General features: G+C 40.8%; 1 protein-coding gene and 1 long non-coding RNA gene across 3 annotated transcripts in view; both read right to left on the bottom strand.

The window, feature by feature from the left end:
* The window catches only part of LOC309660141, a 106,017-nt gene extending 96,406 nt beyond the window's left edge, over positions 1-9,611 (bottom strand). For both annotated transcript variants that reach the window (XR_014263195.1, XR_014263196.1), the window contains exon 1: positions 5,618-9,611. This is a non-coding gene — a long non-coding RNA (uncharacterized lncRNA). The remainder of the gene's footprint in view (positions 1-5,617) is intronic.
* Positions 9,612-11,010: 1,399 nt separating this feature from the next.
* Positions 11,011-20,391, bottom strand: RETNLB (resistin like beta). Its single transcript, XM_082460671.1, is given in 4 exon segments — positions 11,011-16,239; positions 16,242-16,294; positions 16,899-16,977; positions 17,992-20,391. Coding segments are annotated over 4 exon segments (216 nt in total). The 5' UTR covers positions 18,001-20,391; the 3' UTR covers positions 11,011-16,164.
* Positions 20,392-20,735: the final 344 nt, after the last annotated feature.

Here is a 20,735-nt window from a genome sequence, read left to right as displayed (position 1 = left end):
CTCTCCTGCTCTTTAAAAATTAATATTTACATGGTTTATTGTTATCCGTACTTTTAATTTTAACCTACCTGTGTTATTGAATTTGAAGTGAGTTTTTTATAAACAGCATTTGATTGAGTTGTGTTTTTTATCGTTTCTGCCAGTCTATGTCTTTTAATTTTAATTATATTTAGACCATTTATATTTAAGGTAATTTTTTCTTTTTTTTAACATCTTTATTGGAGTATAATTGCTTTACAATGGTGTGTTAGTTTCTGCTTTATAGCAAAGTGAATCAGCTATACATATACATATATCCCCATATGTCCTCCCTTTTGCATCTCCCTCCCACCCTCCCTATCCCACCCCTCTAGGTGGTCACAAAGCACCGAGCTGATCTCCCTGTGCTATGTGGCTGCTTCCCACTAGCCATCTACTTTACATTTGGTAGTGTATATATGTCAATGCTACTCTCTCACTTATAATTGCTTGATAAAGCATTTTTATGACAGCTACTTTAAAATCCTTGTTAGATAATTCCAACATCTGATTCATTTTAGTATTGGTGTCAATTGATCCTCTTATTCAAGTTGTGACTTTCCTGGTTCTTCATATAATGAGTGATTTCATTGTATCCTGGACATTATATTAAGAAACATTTAAATCTGTTATTATAGTAGTCATTTTATTTAATTTTTTTAAAATAAATTTATTTATTTATGTATTTATTTTTGGCTGCATTGGGTCTTCATTGCTGCACGTGGGCTTTCTTTAGTTGCGGTGAGTGGGGACTACGCTTTGTTGTGGTGCACAGTCTTCTCATTGTGGTGGCTTCTCTTGTTGTGGAGCACAGGTTCTAGGTGCGCGGGCTTCAGTAGTTGTGGCACATGGGCTCAGTTGTTGTGGCACACAGGCTTAGTTGCTCCTCAGCATGTGGTATCTTCCTGGACCAGGGATTGAACCCATGTCCCCTGCATTGGTAGGCAGATTCTTAACCATTGTGCCACCAGGGAAGTCTCTATAGTAGTCATTTAAAATCTGTTATTATAGTAGTTAGTTACCCTGTTTACATTTAGTAAGCGGATGCTGGCCTATTTTTGTGGGCTGTGGTTCCAATGAAAATTTAATTTTCAGAGCTTTTGTAGTGATCCTTGGGTCTGCTTGGCACATATGGTGTCACTGGGACTCCTCCTGGTCCCTGCCTGTTTTGCCTAAGAGAACAGAAGGAGTTTCTCCAGGCTGTGCCATTTGATGCCTGTAACTGTGGGAGAGTAGCCTTGATTTGGGCTACCTGTGGCAGGAACCCTCTTGCTAGTAGCGTTGCTTGGTTTTCTGATGTCTCTCTGTGGGATGGGGCATCTTAGATCCAGTGGGGAAAAATATTTTTCCCTTGGTTACTTACTGTCAGTGGGGCTCCCAAATGATGCTTTTTGCTGATGATGCTGGGTTTGCCTAGAGTTTCAAAAGGCTCCCATTCATTCAGGGAGAAGAATAAACCTACCTAGTCCACCTACTATCACTGCATTCAGGTCAGAGAATGTTGGACATCCATGACCTTCTTCTGTAGGAGGGAGTTGTAAGACACACTGCCACTATGTTTTTCCTCCATCTCTGGGTTCCCTAACTAGTTTGGCTTCCTGTTTCCACCATTCAGCGTTCTTCTTTGGTTGCCTTTTGCATTAGTTCCAGGCGTGATAGTTGTACTTAGCAGAGAGAAATAAGTCTGCCATATTATCTGGACCAGAAGTACCACTTATATTTTTATTCCTTTCTTGGGTTTTCTTTCATTCTCACTTTTACATTTTTGTATTTAATTTAATCCTTTATCTTCATTCTATGACTCCTTAGCAAAATCAGTACATTTTAAAACATGTTTATAATTATTGAAATGTATAGATGGGATTTGAAAAACAAGTCAGTCAAAAGTAAATCCTATTTTATTGAGGATTTTTGTCTGAAGACATTCCTAATAATTTTCCCCATAGAAAAGAAGCAAATGTTTAAGTTTCCAAAGATGAGTGTTTTTCCCCCAAATGTATCATGAATCCAAGGTAACTTTGTGTTGGTCATTATATCCCAGCTAGAAGAATGTTTTGACTTGTTAAGTGACATGGAGTATTTAAACAATAGCAATTAGACCTCCACTTTTCTGTCTGGGTTTTTGGAGGAAGTAAGTCAATGATGGTTAAACTCTCTCCTTCTAATATAAGCTGGAAGAGAGGGATCTGTGGGGAGGGGTATTGGGCTGATGGTCAGGAGTGCACATGATGAGACAGAGAAAGAAGGACAAATGCTACAGAAGATCTGAAAATAGATCAAAGACCAGAATCGACACACAACTTCCCTTCCCCACTTACAACCCAAGGATGATGTCCTCAGGCCCAAACTTACTCTCCAGTTCTTTCCAGTGCAAGAAAGACAAGTACTTGATTAGTGGAAACTTTGTCTAGCTGCTGATAACACTGATGCCTAAATCATACCATTCAAAGAACAATGTCCTAAACTGTAACACCAGTATCTGTTTGGTTTTTCTGTGGCAGAACAGAGACACAGAACATCAGCTTTTGGTAGGACTCTAGGATCAGACTTTGGCTTTCTTTACAAAGGGAAAAAATTTGAATTTAGTTCAAAGTTTTTCTTTCAGAAAACCCAGATCTTAAATGTTATTTTCTCCCTAGGGATTAAAAGAAGTCAGCTTTCAGACTCAAATCTAAGAAATCACTCCATTAATTCAATGGCTGGGGAAACTATGGGAAAACTAAGAACTAGCTATTATTACTGAGAGCAAAAATGTATTGATTAAACAACTCAAAAAATGTTATATCAGTAAATCCTTTTAATGTCTTCATAAATTATATGTGTGTTTTATACAATTAAAATAGCTATTATTATGAATATTAGGACTTAAGGGCTCTACTTTACTCTTAAGGATAGTGATTCTATTTAGAGGAGGCCACACCCAATGTAGTTTACCAAGGTGTGTGAAATTTTACACACTCAGTAACAATTAGCGGGTTACTCAGAACTAGATGTGGCGAGTGACCCACACAACCTGTGCTTATCTTATTTACCATAAATCTCTTGTGTTAGGTGCTTATATAAGATAAGCATATAATTAAATGGTACACTGAGCCTCTCACTTGTGAACCCTGTGGCTTGTCTGTCCTAATCCTGCCAACCATATGCCAGTGAGGGCTTCACAAATTTTTTCTCTCAGGGTTTTCCATAATTAATGAAACAGCCTCACTCTAATGGCTTGTCTTGCAAACGAACCCTCAGACTGTAGTGGGAGGAAACTTACCATTTTTCATCTAAGCACATCCATCTCAAGCAGTCTTCAGCTTATCTTTCTCTTCTCAGCCCTTCTCTCCTGACACCCCCACAAACACATCCTCACACCCTTACCATCTCTACCGCTTACCGCTGAGCTCTGGTGCCCTTTCCCAGGTAGATCTGACTAGCAGAGGAAACTCTTTCTTTTCTCCCTTCTCCTTCCCCCTCCAAGGCTGAGCTCTAGGACTGACTCCAAAGTAAATGGTGTAAACTTTGCCTTGGTAATTTTCCTACCTTAGTTTCTACTGTCCCTCCCATTATACAAATGACACTGGTTGGTAAGGCTCAAAGTGGGACCAATGCTGTGGGTGTGTGTTTTTAACAAGAAGGCTCAAAGATTTCTCGTCACCTTCACTCCCCAAATTAATCGTGTGATAGTATTTGAAGCAGAAAGGATAAGGACATTTGAAGAAAAGGAGCTTTCCTAGAATCTCTCACATTACATCACAAACCATCCAAATAGTGATTATTGCTCAGACAAGTACTGTCACTGTGGAGTCAAAGAACTGTTTTCTTGTTGTCTTTTCAGTCTATTTAGGGCCTTAAAGGAGTTTCTATTCATAATCAGTGCTCTTCTCTTCTATCTTCACTCCATTCACTAAGGGCTTAGGTCCAAGTCTTACTACTAACATAATTTTTCCCTTATAGATCATGTGGTTTGACATTTCATCTATATGGCATTTGACAAAAAGAAAAATAATGATCCCTCTCACTTAAGTAAGAGAAAATTTATCTAACTAAAATAACAATACCTCAAAATTAGTGTATGAGATGCTAAAGATAAGTGACTAATGATGGCTTACTAGATTACCAATGTCTTCCAAAATGGTCCACATTATGTTTCTACTGCACAAATGTTCAGAAGCTCTGGCTTTTGAAACTCAGAGAGTGCACAAGTAAACGAAAAGATGGCATGTATATCTCAAACACGTGATACACTGGTAGCTGAAATCTTTTTGTCTCTTAAGGTCATTTTTATGGTTTCTGTAGAACTAGAAACCTGTCATTCAAAATATCTTCCAGATACTTATCATTGGTCAGTTTGAGCCTGTGTGAGAAATGTGCTTTTAATTGCTACTATGAGAGGAAGAAGTGTTAAGATCAGCTATTGAGAAAGCTGAGATCCTCTATTACTATTATGCGTTGATCTAGGTTACAAGCAGCCCTCTTGGGAATTAGGGAGTGGACATACATATATTTTATTTTGAAGTAGAGGTGTCTAGAAGAATAGTATTTTTCACTTTTGCTAAGACCCATCTTCAGTGTTCCCTTTGAGTGAGAAATAGGTCCATGTACCTGATAATAGAAGCACACGTTCTAGCACAGGGTTTCTTATTCTTGGCACTGCTGACATTTTGTGTGGGATAATTGTTGTGGGGCCTCTCCTGTGCATTGCAGGGTGTTTCCCAGCATCTGTGGCCTATACTCACTAGATGCCAATATCATCCTTTCTCCACAGGTTGTGACAACCAAGAAGTCTCCAGATATTTCCAAATTCCAAGTTGAGAACCACTGTTCTAGTGTAAAAAGAGGGTGGGGCAAAAACCCTCAACAAAATATTAGCAAATCAAATCTAACAATGTATAAAAACAATTACATACTATGACCAACTGGGATTTATTTCAGGTATGCAAAGTAGTTCAAGACTCAAAAATCAACTAACATCAACAAGCTAAAAAAGAAAAATCACATGATCAGATCATTAGCTTCAGAAAAAGTATTTGACAAAATCTAACACCCTCTCATCACAAAAACTCTCAGCAAAACTAGGATAGAGGGGAGCTTCCTCAACTTAATAAAGAACATCTACAAAAAAATCTACAGATAACATCATACTTAATGGTGAGAAATGCAAAACTTTCCTTCAAAAATCAGGAACAAGGTAAGGATGTCCTCTCTCATCACTGGTTTTTCAACATTGTGCTGAAAGTCCTAGCATATGCAATAAGACAAGAAGAGGGAATAAAATGTACACCTACTGGGAAAGAAGAAATAAAATTGTTTTTGTTTGTAGATGACATGATCATTTACATAGAATATCTGAAAGAGCCCACAAAATATTCCTGGAACTTATAAATGATTATCGCAAGGTTGCAGGATACAAAGTTAATATACAAAAGTCAGTCACTCTCCCATATACCAGCACTGAAATTAAAAACCCAATGCTATTTACATTAGCATACAAAAATCTTAAATTCTTAGGTATAAACAAAATATGCACAAGAATTGTCATAGTTTGTTTGGGCTGCTATAACAAACTACCATAGACTGGGCAGTTTCTAAATAACAGATATTAAGTACTTACAGTTTTGGAGGCTGGAAGTCCAACATCAGGGTGCCAGAATGGTTGGGTTCTGATGAAAGACATCTTCTAGGTTATAGACTGCCAACTGCTCCTTGTATCCTCACATGGTGGAAAGCAGAGATAGGAAGCAAGTTTTTCTTTTTATGACTCTTAAAAGGGCATTAATCCCATTCATGAGGGTTTCACCTTCATGACCTCATCTAATTACCTCATCAAAGCCCTACCTCCTAATACCATCATTTTGAGGGGTAGGGTTTCAACATATGAATTTGGGGGGACATAAACGTTCAGTCCATAACAAAGATTTATATAAGGAAAACTGCAAAACTGATGAAAGGTATTAAAGAAAAACTAAATAAATGGAGAGATATTCCACGTTCATGAATAGGAAGACTCAATATTGTTAAGATGAGAGTTATCAACTTGATCTATAGATTTAACACAATCCCAAACAAAATATCAGCAAGTAGTTTTGTGGATATCAACAAACTGATTTTAAAGTTTATATGGAGATGCAAAGGGCCCAGAACAGCCAAATCAATATTGAAGGAGAACAAAGCCAGAGAACTGACACCACTCAGTTCAAGACTTACCATAAAGCTATAGTAATCAAGACAGTGTGGTATTTGCAAAAGAATAGGAAAATAGATCAATATAACAGAATAGAGAGCCCCCAAATAGACCCACATAAATATAGTCAACTGATTTTTGACAAATGAGTAAAGGCAATACAATGGAGAAAAAATAGTATTTTCAACAAATGGTGGAATAACTGGGCATCCACATGCAAAATAATGAATATAGGCACAGTCTTTACACTTTTCACAAAATTTAACTCAAAATGGATCGCAGACCTAAATGTAAGATGCAACACTATAAAATTCCTAAAAGACAACATGGGAGAAAACCTGAATGACCTTGGGTATGGTGATGACTTTTTAGATACAACACCAAAGACCCAATCCATGAAAGAAATAATTATTAAGCTGGATTTTATTAAAATTAAAAACTTCTGCTCTGTGAAAGATGATGTCAAGAGAATGAGAAGACAAACCACAGGCTGGGAGAAAATATTTGCAAAATATATATTTGATAAAGGATTGTTATCCAAAATATACCAAAAAACTATTAAAACTCAACAGTAAGAAAGTGAACAATCCAATTAAAAAAGGAACCAAAGACACAAACAGATACCTCACCAAAGAAGATATACAGATGGCAAGGAAGCATATGAAAAGATGTTCCACATCACATGTCATTAAGGCATTGACAATTAAAACAACAATGAGGTATCACTACACATCTATTAGAAAGGCCAAAATCCAGAACACTGACAACACCAAATGCCGGTGAGGATGTGGAGCAACAGGAACTTTCATTCGTCGCTGATGGGAATGTAAAATAGTATGGCTACTTTGGAAGACAGTTTGGTGGTTTCTTACAAAATTAAATATACTTTACCTTATTACCCAGCAATTATGCTCCTTGGTACTTATCCAGAGGAGCTGAAAATATATGTACATACAAAAACCCGCACATGGACGTTTATAGTAGTTTTATTTATAATTTCCAAAACTTGGAAGCAACCAAGGTGTTCCAAGATGCTGGATAAATAAACTGTGGTACATCCAGACAATGGAATATTAATTAATGCTGAAAAACAACGAGTTATGAAGCCATGAAAAGACATGGAGAAACCTTAAATGAATATTAACTAAGCGAAAGAAGCCAATATAGAAAGGCAACATACTGTACTATTCCAACTATATGACATTCTGGAAAAGGCAAAACTATAGAGACAGTAAAAAGATCAGTGGTTCCCAAGGGTTAGGGGAGGGAGGGATAAATAGGCAGAGCACAGGGGATTTTTAGAGCAGTGAAACTATTCTCTATACTACAATGTTGGATACATGTCATTTTACATTTTTCAAAACTCATCGACTACAACATCAATAATGTAGACTATGAACTTTGAGTGATAATGCGTCAGGGCAGGATCATTGATTGTAACAAATGTACCAGTGTGGTGAAGGGATGTCAATAGAAGAGGATTTAATGTGTGTGAGGACAGGGGGTATATGGGAACTCTGTAATTTCTTCCTAATTTTGCTATGAACATAAAAGTGCTCTAAAAAATAAAATTTATTGATTCATAAATAAGAGTGTGAATTATGTTATTCTAGGTATCCAAAGAGCAACATGTGAGGCTTATATGGGGTGTAGTCAGCATTTAAATAAAAATTATAGAGAACTAAATGTACACACGCATGCACACACATTTTTGACTTCAGTTTTCTTTTTCTGTTTCCTGTCTTGAATGTTCTACCTCCACAATCTCATCTCATGAATAATAAATTGTCAAAGATCACTGAATAATGTATAGATTTCTGAAAAATTTCCTATCCTCTTTGTGATCATGATATTTTAAAAAATTGGGTAGTAAAATTAAAGCAGTTATCATCCTTGTTTGCAGGGTTTTTTCCTTGTAGAATATTGCTACCATTTTTCTCTTCCAAAGGCAAAAGTTCAGGAAAAAATTAGTATGTTCTGGCTTACACAGTCTCATGAATAAAGAGAATTTTGTGTTGGGCTACATGATAAGGCCAGTAGTATAGAGTATTTAAGATATTTGTCTTAAATGTATATTTTTCAAAGACATCTTCAACATACGTAAGCCAACTCTTGTCTAAAAGAGTAACAAACTTCAAAGGAAAAAATCGTGAGGAGCAAGAGCTTTGCTGTAATGGTTAGAGTGGGGCTAGAGGTAAGGAGGAGAGAAGGCAGCAGCACTATAGAATCTGACTTTGATCGCACACCACGTCTGCTCCATTGGTGTTACCACCCTACCGTTAGAATGAATATCTGAACACCAATCATACTTCCTGGTTCTTCTGAGGAAGGGAAAGATGGTACCTAGTCAGTGCAGCTATGATCTGAATCGTTACACATTAAATGGTGTTAAGCCATTCTTGTTTGGAGAAAAAGCAAACCCAGAACAGTGAGAGTGCTCCATTCTGGACCCATGTGGAAGAGAATAGGAACACTGGATATTGGTCCCGTTTTTATCTTTTGTCTTTTTGCCCATACATCCAGTAACTAGCAGTCGTTTATTAAGTGCCTAGTGTAGAATTGGTGAGGACTGTGCTGGGCTATATGATTCTACAACACTGGATGATTTATCTTGCTTACCAGAGGCATTGAGAACCAGTCAGCCAGGGACAAATCCTTGCAGATTTCAAGGGGGTGGGGGCTGGGTGGTCACCGCAGGTTAGAGTCAGAGACAGGCTCGTTTCTGCTGGATCTCAGAGCAGTAGAGTGAAGATTTCTCCCTATGGTTTGGGGAAGCTGTGAACATTGTCAGTTGATGTCCCACTCTTGTCTCATGATTCTCTAGAGAAGCCCTGCTTCGGGGACTGGCCCTGGAGACCCCAGAAAGCTATGGGAAGAATCACCAGCTGCCTTTGGCACTTGCCACTTTCTCTCTGATTTGGCTTCTCCAAAGACAAAAGACTTTCCTGCTCTTTTCCTGAGTGTTTCACAGCACTGATCCATAGATTAATATAACTCAGGGGTTCTCTTCTGATATCAGTAGAGGGTCCAACTCCACGTGCGTAACTAACTCTTGGACAAACTGCTCAAATCCCATGGAAGGGGAACGGCACAGTGAGTGCACTCAGACAGTCTGAACCTGAGAGTGAGTGAGACTTAAGCACTGACCTCTGCTCAGAGGATCTGGGATTCAGCTGGTACCTACATTTTGCCCAACTGCCCACTGCTTGTACTGCAAAAATTGCTCACAATATGACGAATGTCTCCCTGAGCTTGTGACATAGAAATTCTAGCACATTAGGAAGGATCTGAGGCATTATATAGGAATTCCCAGGCTGGAGCATTGCAGTAGTCTAGAAAGGAGTTACATGTCAGGAACCTTTCCTAGAGGGAATGGCAGGAAAACAGACCACCTGTAAAAAGTGTGTGTATTAACCATGCCTTTTTTTTTTTTTTTAAATTAATTAATTAATTAATTTATTTATGGCTGTGTTGGGTCTTCGTTTCTGTGCGAGGGCTTTCTCTAGTTGCGGCAAGTGGGGGCCACTCTTCATCGCGGTGCGCAGGCCTCTCATTATTGCGGCCTCTCTTTTTGCGGAGCACAGGCTCCAGACGCACAGGCTCAGCAATTGTGGCTCATGGGCCTAGTTGCTCTGCGGCATGTGGGATCTTCCCAGACCAGGGCTCCAACCCGTGTCCCCTGCATTGGCAGGCAGACTCTCAACCACTGCGCCACCAGGGAAGCCCTAACCATGCCTTTTATTTTCTGATGCTTCGACCTCTTGGGGCCTTGCTGACCCTGGAGGGACTGCCCTTCCCCAGGTTAGCTAATTTCTAGAGATAGCAAACAACTCTCCTGTGAGTTCATATTCAAAACAAACAATTGAGCCCATAACCTCATTTACCTCCTTTATTGGTGTCCCACACTCAGGAGACCCCACTATCCACCTGCCATAATCATCACAAGGCCAGGTACCAGATATTTAGGACAGCCCCTATGCCCCTGAGCCTGCTGAAATTACTCAGACTAGTTAGTCCCACACCTGTTTACTCTGCCTCACCTGTTCCTTCCCATGGAAACCACAATAAAGGCTCTTGCCCATCCCCCTCCCACTCCCTGTGCCTCCTGAATGACCCAAGTGCTTCCCTGTGTGACCTCCCATGGCATGGCATGGCCTGCCTCTTTATTTTGAGATCTGTGAGTATAACAAACTATCTTCAGTGGCAGCCATCTCCTGGGCTATTGGCCTTGACATACTAAATATTAATAAAATCCATATTTTAAAACAGTGTGTGGTGATCGGGGGAGTGATAGCTAGACTATCCAGGAGCAGAGGCAAAGCCTACCTGTTGTGAAGTCTAAGGAATGTTCTAAACGGTATGCACTTTTAGGGAATGTGTGTGGTTTACTTCTCTATATCTCTGGTGCCGGGAACAGAGCCTGGAACAGTGTTGCTCAATGTTTGTTGAAGAATGAGATGATGGTGGTGAGGGTGGGATGTTAATTTCAGTTCTTCTGATCCTCTTCATAGGCTGCCCCATCCCAGCACACATTGGAGAAGTTGGGGTAGGGGAGACATCCTGTAGATAGAGAAGACCCAGGTGAGGGGCTAGTAACATCAAAGACACAAGCACAGAGAGACACATAGACTATCTTTACTATTTGAGAAACAGAGGGTCATAGGCAGAGGGGACTTGAGTTGAGAAGTCATGATTTGAATAAGAGGGGTGGAGGCTTTCCGGCTGGGGCCATGTTTTTGTTGCTTACATGATCCCCAGACTGAGATCTTTACCTCCTTTACCTAGATTAGGTGGCAGCAGCTGGTCCACCCTACAGGATTGCAGTGGCAGTGCCGATGGCATGTGGCTTTCCCCTTGGCCATCCCAGGAGCCACAAGCGTAGCCACGTGAGCATCTGGTGACAATGTACCCTGCGTGGCATCGGGTGGGGGAGAGAAAACCAGAGGCTTTAGATTTTTTTCTTTTTTAATTTTTACTGGAGTATAGTTGCTTTACAATGTTGTGTTAGTTTCTACTGTACAGCAAAGTGAATCAACTATACGTATATATATATATCCCCTCTTTTTTGGATTTCCTTCCCATTTAGGTCACCACAGAGCACTGAGTAGAGTTCCCTGTGCTATACAGTAGTTTCTCATTTGTTATCTATTTTATACAAAGTATCAATAGTGTATGTATGTTAATCCCAATCTCCCAATTCATCCCACCCTCCCATTTCCCACTTGGCATCCATACTTTTGTTCTTCACGTCTGTGTCTCTATTTCTGCTTTGTAAATAAGATCGTCTATACCAATTTTTTCAGATTCCACATATATGCATTAATATACAATATTTGTTTTTCTCTTTCTGACTTACTTCACTCTGTATTTGTAGAGACGTGGATGGACCTAGAGATTGTCATACAGAGGCCTTAGATTTTGAGTGAAGTCCTCTTCCCAATTATTCTTTATCTCCTTCCTTCTGGAAGGGGGAAGTAGTTAGGGACAACCTGCTTTACTGTGATGAATTGACAGCCTGAACCCAGGTTCATGAGAATGCGTATGGGGTGAGCAAGCGCCTTCATCCTCATATGACTACTTATGTGAGGTTCAAGAGGAGAGATAACTTTCATTAGTGATGCTGGTTGGGAGATCTGGTATAACCTGAGAGCTGACACTCTGTGGGAGGGATGAAGAGCTAAGACAGGGGCCAAAGTGACCAGCCCTCTTCCCCAAATCCTGTATCGCCTTTCTGTTCAGACAAAGGAGCCACTTTGTCCAGGATCAGGTCACTAAATAGCTGTGTGCTGTTGGGCAAATTATATAACTTTCCTAAGCCCCAGCTTCCGCTTCTGTAAAATGGAAAAGACAGTGCTTACTTCATAGACTTGTACTGAGGAGTTAATAAGATAATAATAGAACGCCTAACAGGGCTTAGCACACAGTAAACGCTCAACAGTGTCAGTTATATTCTTCATCACTGTATCAGCAGCAGCTCTAAGAACCCGCGAGCACAGAGAGGGCAGGGACTTTGGGATGAATCTTCCAGTTAGAGGTTGCCATCTGGAGATGGTTGGGAAATGGGGTGGGGTCTAGTAGCAGGATTGAGCATGAAGGATATAAGTGCCCCCCCATCAACCCCTCCAATATCAGCTACCCAGAGCACTGAGAGATGCCTTATTTTTCCATCCATAGCAAAACTAAGGAGCACTGAGCAACCCCTAAGGGCATCAGCTGGAGAAGGGGGAAGAGAAAAAGGAAGTGATAAGTGGGCTCATCCTATAGGAAGGCAGCGTCCTGTGGGCAAGGGAGAAATGGAGAGAAGATGAAAAACAATTCATGGGTCCAGAGGGGAGGGAAAGAAGAGAAAGAAGGAATAGGTGCTCGTGGGAGGAGAGAAAGGGAAGCAGCAGTGCTGGGGAGGCCTGGATCCTTTTGCAGCCCTCCTGAGAGGCGGGGATATCAAGGAAGATAGCTATGCCTCAGACTCCCCCAGCCAGGTCTGGGAAAGGGCTGCCTAGGCAGAGGTTGGAGGGGCAGGGACGTTTCATACCCTAGTGGCTTGTTGTGAGGGCTTTTCCTCCCCTCCAACAACAAACATGGCAGAACTTGGGATCTAAGGTAGTTGGGAGGTTCACGCTTTGAGAAAAAGCTTGAAACAATCTCCAGTGTGTGTCTGGAGTGGTAGCAGCTGCCTTTGCTCTGGTTCTCTGCCTAGGGAAATCTCCCCACCTTTCTCTCTCTCCCCTCTCCTTTCTTTTTGGCAGCTCTACAAGCCTGGCAGCTACCTTGCCAAGAATTGCCAAGTTTGTTAACATCTTTCTTTACAGCTCTTTTGTTCATTCCTTTAACAGGGAGAGGTAGGAACGGTGTGGTCTCGGGGTCCTGGTGCCAATCTGCTCAGATATCAGTACGTTGCCCTTGGCTAATTCTGTCTGCAGGAAAGTAATAAAGTCCCAGCTGGAAGAGGCTTAGAATTAGAATGGAGGCTCCATGAAGGCAGAAATCTTTGTCTATTTTCGCCACCAATGTATGCCAGTACCTGTCACACAGCAGAACTCAATAAGTATCTGTTAAATGAATACATAAGAACATTGGGTATTTACTTATGAAGAAATGAGGTTTTGATGATTCTAGAGTTTTTTCAGTGGCTGAATAACGTGATTACAGCCTCAGATTCTTTCCCTCCTTCTGCTTCACAATCCTTGCAATTTTCCCTCAAAGGTCACATGACTGACTAGCTCCAGGGTCACAGCGCCAGACCTCACATCCTCACACCACGACCAAAGCAACAAGGATCATGGATAATTTTGAATCTCTGTTTTTTTTAATTCAGGAAGGAAACTCTTTTCCAGAAGGCCCAAGCAGAGTTCTCCTTTGTTTTCTCAGCCTGATTTGGGTCACAGGCCACAACTCCACCCATGTAAGGGTGTGTAAGAAAGAGAATATTTGGCTAAGAGGAACAGGAGCTCCACTATTGGCTTAAACAATAATTTATTTTTGGGGACTGCGCACATGATTACCCGGAATGAAATCAAGACGCTGTTAACACTGAGAAAGGGGAAATTGGCCACTAAGTGTGCAATGAACTATGTCAGCCAGAGCTACAGAATCCAACTTCTGCTTCTGCTGTTGCCAACCTCTCTGGCCTCCATCTTCACTCTTTGGCCCTTTTCTTTCAAAGAGGTGTCTTCTGATGTACAGCTACTTCTCCTACAGGCAACTTGAAAATGGGATCCATGGACTAGTTAAAACAACATCTGTCCCTCAGTGACCAAGGTTGAGGTGAAGGAAGAGGAATGGAAACCAAGAGAAGGAGCTGACTCAGACTTGGACTTGGTAGTAGACGAATCCATTTGTTCATTATAGCACTTCCGTGGACCAGGCACTATTCTCAGCACTCGATATGCAAAGTAAATAAGCTCTCTTCTTTCCTGGATCACATGTTCCATCAGGGGAGATAACTAATATATTAACAGATAAATACATACTATGATGTCAGAACTGAGGAGCATTATGGGAAAACAAAACAAAACAAAACAGGACAAGAGGCAGAGCCCGCTGGGAAGACATCTCTGAAAAATATTAAGAATTGACCTTGTGTCTCTCTGGGGGACACAGAGTAGGAAGGCCATGAGGTGGGAGGGTGGTTAAAACTCACAGGAACACCAAGAATGCAGATGTGGCCTGGGAAAAGTGAGCAAGGATCAGAAATGAGGTTGGAGCTATAATCAGTGAGTAGATGCAGGGTTTTCTTGGCCATGATAAATACTTGGGATTTTATTTTACATGTAATCAGAAGTCATTAGAATATGTACTTCGAACAGGAAAGTGACATGACTTGTTTCATATTTTTAAAGACTCACTATAGTTACCACAAATAAGAGTATTAAGTTATTACAATGATTAATAGTACCCCACTGAACAAAGCAATTATAACAAATTTTGATAAGTAATTAATAAACACAAATGGTACCTTTTGGAAAAGTATTTCTTAAATGAGAGAGATGGAGCTGCTTTTTTTCCCAAGTCGTTTAAATACCCATGAATGAATAATCCTAGAAAGAGATAAATTTAGAACCAATTATTTTCCTAGTTTTTCTTTTCACAGTTATAAGCTTTGGGATACCTACTTCTCATAGTTAAGCAGACAGGAAGGGAAAACTTTTATTGTAGTAATGTTATTCAATTTGTTTTACTTCCTTTTGAGTTATTTGTTAAAAATCACACTGTAATTTATTATTAAAATTGTTTTTGATGGTCTATCAGTTGATAACTGGATTTTGCCCTCCTTCAACATTATATCATGAACCGGAAGCTTCTCAACTTATAAAGGACTTGTTACCCAGTCATTGGATCACTCAACATTGGTGCCAATATTTTGAATCCTCCCCTTGGCATTCTGCAAATGTTTATGCCCCAGGGCGATGAACCAAGGTAAGGTTCAATGACAGGGAAGGGCTGGGTTTCTCTTTTGTTCCAGGGGAGAAAACAACGGCAAATTGGCACCTTGATCAAAAAGATCTCTGGCACGTAAGTCTAGGAAAGAGTACACATGCAAGCCAAAAATCTAGAAATTTATTCTTTTCTTTTTCCCTTTTTAAAAAATTGAAGTATAGTTGAAATATATATATATATATATATATATTCTTTTTCAGATTCTTTTCCAATACACAAAATTACAGATTATTGAGTAGAGTTCCCTGTGCTATACAGTGAGTCCTTGTTGATTATCTATTTTATATACAGTAGTGTGTATACGTTAATCCCAAATTCCTAATTTATCCCTCCCCCAGACCCTGCTTTCTTTTTGGTAAGCATACGTTTGTTTTCTATGTCTGTGTGTCTGTTTCTGTTTTGTAAATATGTTCATTTGTATCATTTTTTTAGATTCCACATATAAGCGATCTCATGAGATATTTGTCTTTCTCTGTCTGCCTTACTTCACTTAGTATGGTAATCTCTAGGTCCATACATATTGTTGCAAATGGCATTATTTCATTCTTTTTTATGGCTGAGTAATATTCCATTGTATATATGCAGAAGTTGATTCTTTCAAAGCTGTTCTTGCCTGCCTACTTGTTGGAAAGTCTGTCTGGCCACCATTCTAGTTGGTGGGCTTCATAAGGACATGTGTGTTATTTCATCTCTCTGTACCTCCTGTCCAAGCAAAGTGTTTGGCATAGAGTCATTATCTTTTTGTCAAATACTGAGGGACCTAGGGGCTGGGGTGTCTATCTCAGTTTGTCCCATTCTGCACATATTTTTCCTAATCTTTCCTGAGATGGCATAACTGGGATATGGGAAACATTTTGCTAGAGGAGTCCCAGGCCATGGATGATAATATCAAAAATATAAACACAGAAAAATGCAAAAATTGTTTTTTGTTACCCAAGAAGGAGAGTTGTGAACAAATGAAAGGGACAGTTTGAGTCAGGTTTCCTATTTGGGATCATGGTTTCATTACAGTCACAATTAGGTTTTCATTCTCCTTCCTCTCAGGTCAGGCGGCAGCAGCAGGCAGTGGTCCAATCTACTGGGTTGCACTGGTAGTGGCATGTGGTTTCCCCCCCCCGACATCCCAGGAGCCACAGCCATAGCCACAAGCACAGCCAGTGACAACCGACCCTGCATGAGCACATGAGACATAGACAACAGATCCCTTTGATTTTGAGATGGATGAGGTCCACTCATAATCACCTTTCATCCATATGCACCCCAGAGGTAGATCTAGGTTTTGTGGGGTCTAAAATGAATTCAATTTTGAAGGTCCTCTTTAAGAAAAAAAACACAAAAACTACTAAAACAAATTTAGACATAGGGCCATGGAAGAGACCAGTGAAAGTGAGGGGCCTGGGCATTTCCATTTTCTCAGGGACATGATAAATTTAACTCTGTGCTGTCCCTTAACAACCAACACAGGAGAACAGGGAAAGGGAGCTGAAGGACAGGGGGAGTGATAGTGGCATGACCGTAACAGGACTACTGAAGAGAGGAAGGGCTGGTATATGCAGCCATGAAAGGAAGGTGGGAAGGGAAGAGGCAGAAGCCCAGAATCGCCCAGTAGAATCCTTAAAGGAAATGAGAATGGGAAGGGATCTCTGGGAACCAAGAATTATGACTCAGCCCCAGGATAATACAACTGTGAGATGGGGGGAGGCGTAGGTGCTGGGAGATGGACAGGGGAGGGCATGGAGCATCGTACCTGCCATTCTTCCCCATAGTTACTCACCTGCAGGGCAGAAAGACAGTTTGCCTGAGTTCACGACACTGAAACATGAGATCCTCTTTGCTGGGGCAGAGGGATTGAGCTATGAGTAGGAGAGAAGAAGGGATATTACCCATAATCTCTGTCTCCCATAATCCCCTTTGAAATTCGCTTCTACCTCAGAGGTGTAACTATGTCCATAATCAACCTACACACTAACTTTTAAGGTTTATGATCCGGGTTACTCTCCCATCCTCTCCCCCGATCGCCCGACCCCAGTCAGTTATCTAGACCAGTGAGAGCATCCTTTATCTTTTTATCCACAATGGCGTCTAAGGGGCACTGAGCACTCCCTGGGATTGTCATCTGGAGGAGAAGGAGGAGGATGAGATGGAAGCAAAAGTTCAGCTTCATTTTGTAGAAAGGCAACGTCCTGGGTTCTGGAAGGAAAGATGGAAAGAAAATGAGATCTCAGAGTTCCAGTGTGGTTGGGAAGGAAGGAAGAAGAGAACATGGAGTCTCCAGAGAAGACAGATGGAGGAATGTCAGTGTCAGGATGGAGGAGCCTAGAGCTCTCTAAGCAGTTTGGAGAATCCGGGACCACAGCTGCAGGGCAGACTCACTCACCGAAAAAGTCAGAAAAGGTCTGCAAAGACAGGTCAGGCAAGGATGTTTTATACCCCGTGATATTGACCTGGGCACCCCTTAACACACAAGCCTGCACCCACGTACAAACACACTTCCTGGTAAATTTTCAAAGAACTCCTGCTGGGGCGTGGCACACAAATGTGGTAAGCTTCAGTGTGCCCAAGAAAAGCAATAACTGCCTTTATGCTGGTTCTCTGCCAAAGAGAGTCCTCCTGCCTTTCTGTTCTTTCCTCTCCTTTCTTCTTGACAACCTGATAAGGCCAGCATCTGGGCCTTTTGTTGTGCAGCCCACATTGGAGGTCTCTTGTTTGATCCTTCATTGGGAAGGGGTAACTTTATGTTGAGTGAGGGCCTTACTTGTCACCTGTTTAGACATTTTATTGTCCTTGGCTAATCCCATCTGTAGGAAAGTAACAGAAAACCTGCTTATCGCTGGATTATAAACAAATAAGTTTATTATTTACTTAACCAGAATCATGGTGCTTGGTTTCAGGGTTCTTTTGGAAACTCAGCAAAGTCATCACCAGCCTGATCTTTTCCTCTTTTTCTCTACCGTCCTCAGTTCATTGGCTCTTTCATCCCTGATCTTCTCATGGTCATAAGGTGGCAGGCATCACGTATTTAACCAAGACCCTGAGAAGGAAGGAAGGATTAGGATTAGGCCATTGTCTTTAGAGGCTTTGCATTTTCATTTTAGAAGTAAGATTTTCGCCTAGAAGATCAACCAGATTTCCCCTTACACTTCATTGTTCAGTTCTGGGTCACCTGACCTCCCTTCCCTCCGCGTGTGGCTGCGACACTGAACAGGGCTCCACAATCTCTTATCAAAGATCGCTGGACCAAGATGTGTTTCAGAACTCAAAATTTTTCAGGTTTTAGAAGGTAAGAGAGTGCAAATTCTGTAGATTACGCTATACTTATTACCAAGGAGGTCTGGGGCAAAATCTTCTAATGAAACACATTAATATGTCTGTTGCAATCATGTGTGAATATTCACAAAACTTGGGGTAAAGACCATAAATAGCCTGACACCAGACCATATCAGGTTTTGCTACCAAATGAGTTATTCTCAAACTTAGGAAAACATTTTTAGGCTTTTAGAGCCTTTTAGATTTTAGAAGAGTGAGTAAAGGATTGAGGACTCTTCTATGGCCAAGAGCGGTAGGAGTGCTATGATTCATTCTCCAGGATGGGGCACGTGGTCACCATGATTGAACCCTGTGATTCAAGAACAAGATGAAGAAGGAGAGAATGGCTGTTGGATGACCACTGGTGGAGGCAGTCAGGTGGAGAAGCCTGGCTCTGCTTCCGCTGGGCCAGCCTCACTGCCTCTTCCCTTGAGACGCCCTCCAGTGAACAGCTATTTCTTCTTATCTCTCTCTCAGGCAGCTTTGAGAATGGGGCTCAGTGATGGCAGCAAGAGGCAAGGATGCTTCCTTATTACCAGATAGGAGTTTGAGGAAAGGAAAGAGGGACAGAGAGCAAGAAAGAACACAGGCTTAGATTTGGTGTAGAAGTTGGGTAGATTAATTCATGTGTTACTTCAGGGACTATTTATAGAGCTTCTCTGTACCAACTCTAGCTCTGATGATTCAGCAGTGGGCAATGTAGACAATGTCTTTATCCTCTTGAGACGACATTCTAATATGGGAGCTAAATATATAATATGTCAGATGTTGGAAAATGTCTCAAAGAAAAAGAAATCAACTTCAACCAGTCTCAAAATATGAATCCTATATAGATCTTGATTCGAACAAAAAACTCATTAAAAAATTAGAGGGCTAGTAGGGAAATATGAGTATTGACTGAATATTTGCTGATATTTATGAATTGTTATTTTAGGTATCATAATGATATTGTGATCATTTTAAGTGGTTTGACCTTTTAGGGATGCACACTGACATATTTACAGAAGAAATCGCATGATGTCAGGGATTCGCTTCAAAATAATCTATTGGGAAGGAGAAACCTGTGGATATAAATGAATAAGCTTAGGCATGCATTGATTAGTATTGAAGTTGGGTATTGATATTATTCTATTTCTGAATATGTTTGAAATTTTCTATGATAAAAAAACTAAAAAAGCAAAAAAAAAGAGAAAAGAAAAGAAATCAAAACAAGGCAGTTGAGTGTGCCTCTGTGCTGTGCTGTTGTACATAATATAGTGCATTCAGGGAAGGCATCTCAGGAAAGGTAACGTGTGAACAATGACCTGCAGAAGCATGGGTGAGCCATAGGAGAAGCTGGGATGAATGTTCCAGGCTGAGGGTCAAGCTGGAGCCCAAGGCAGGGAAATGGCTGTTGTGCTGAAGCAATAGTAACAAAGACAGTGTGGCTGGAGAGAATGAAGTGAGAAAAAGAAAGAGATGTCAGGTAAGAGTCTAAAACACAGCCAGGGCCAGATCATACAGCACTTGTGAGCGAACGTTAGGGCTCTGGGTTTCACTGTAAATTTGACAGGAAATTACCGGAGTGTTTTGCTCAAGGGAGTGACTTGAGGTGATTTATGTTTTATAAAGCTTTCAAAGGCCACTCTTATGGAATAGAGATCGGAGGGAAAACAGGTAAACAAGGAGACCAGGCAGCAGGCTTTTGTAGAGTTCCAGGTCTCAGATGGTAGTCGGGGAAGGAGTGAGAATTGGATGGCTTTGGGTTATATAGAGAAGGTTGAGCCTCTTTAGCGTTTCCTGATGGACTGGGTGTGGGGAATAGGAGAAAGAGAGTTGTGAAAGATCAAGGTTATGTTCTGCAAGACTTGTTGAAGAGTGATGCCACTGACTAAAATGAGGACCCCTGGGGAAGAGTAGGTATGGCAAAAACATTCAATCGAATTTGATCATGATCAATTTAATATGCCTATTAGACACCCCGGTGAAGCTCTGGCACAAGGATCTGGGAATACTAGTCTGAAGTTCAGGGAAAAGGTGAGAGTCAGAGATACAAATTTGACAGTAATCAGTCCACAGGTGACATAATAGCATAGATAATCTAATAAAAGAAGAGAAATCAGAATGTTTTTGAGAGAATTGGTAAAGAAAGCGATAGACTGAGAAGCAGATGCCCAGAACATTGGTTTAAAGATACGAATTGAATTGCATTGACTAGTGGGTTTGTTGGGAATGACAGGAAAAGAAAAGAGAACCCAGGATCATGAGAGTGCCCTTGGGTTAAGATGTTGTTAAGATGAGCCTTAACAACAGGGAGAGTGACCAC

Source organism: Balaenoptera physalus (assembly GCF_965194825.1).
Source record: "Balaenoptera physalus genome assembly, chromosome: 4".
Classification (NCBI taxonomy): Eukaryota; Metazoa; Chordata; class Mammalia; order Artiodactyla; family Balaenopteridae; genus Balaenoptera; species Balaenoptera physalus.
Note: the sequence above shows the minus strand (reverse complement) of the source record. Positions and strands in the feature narration are given on the sequence as shown.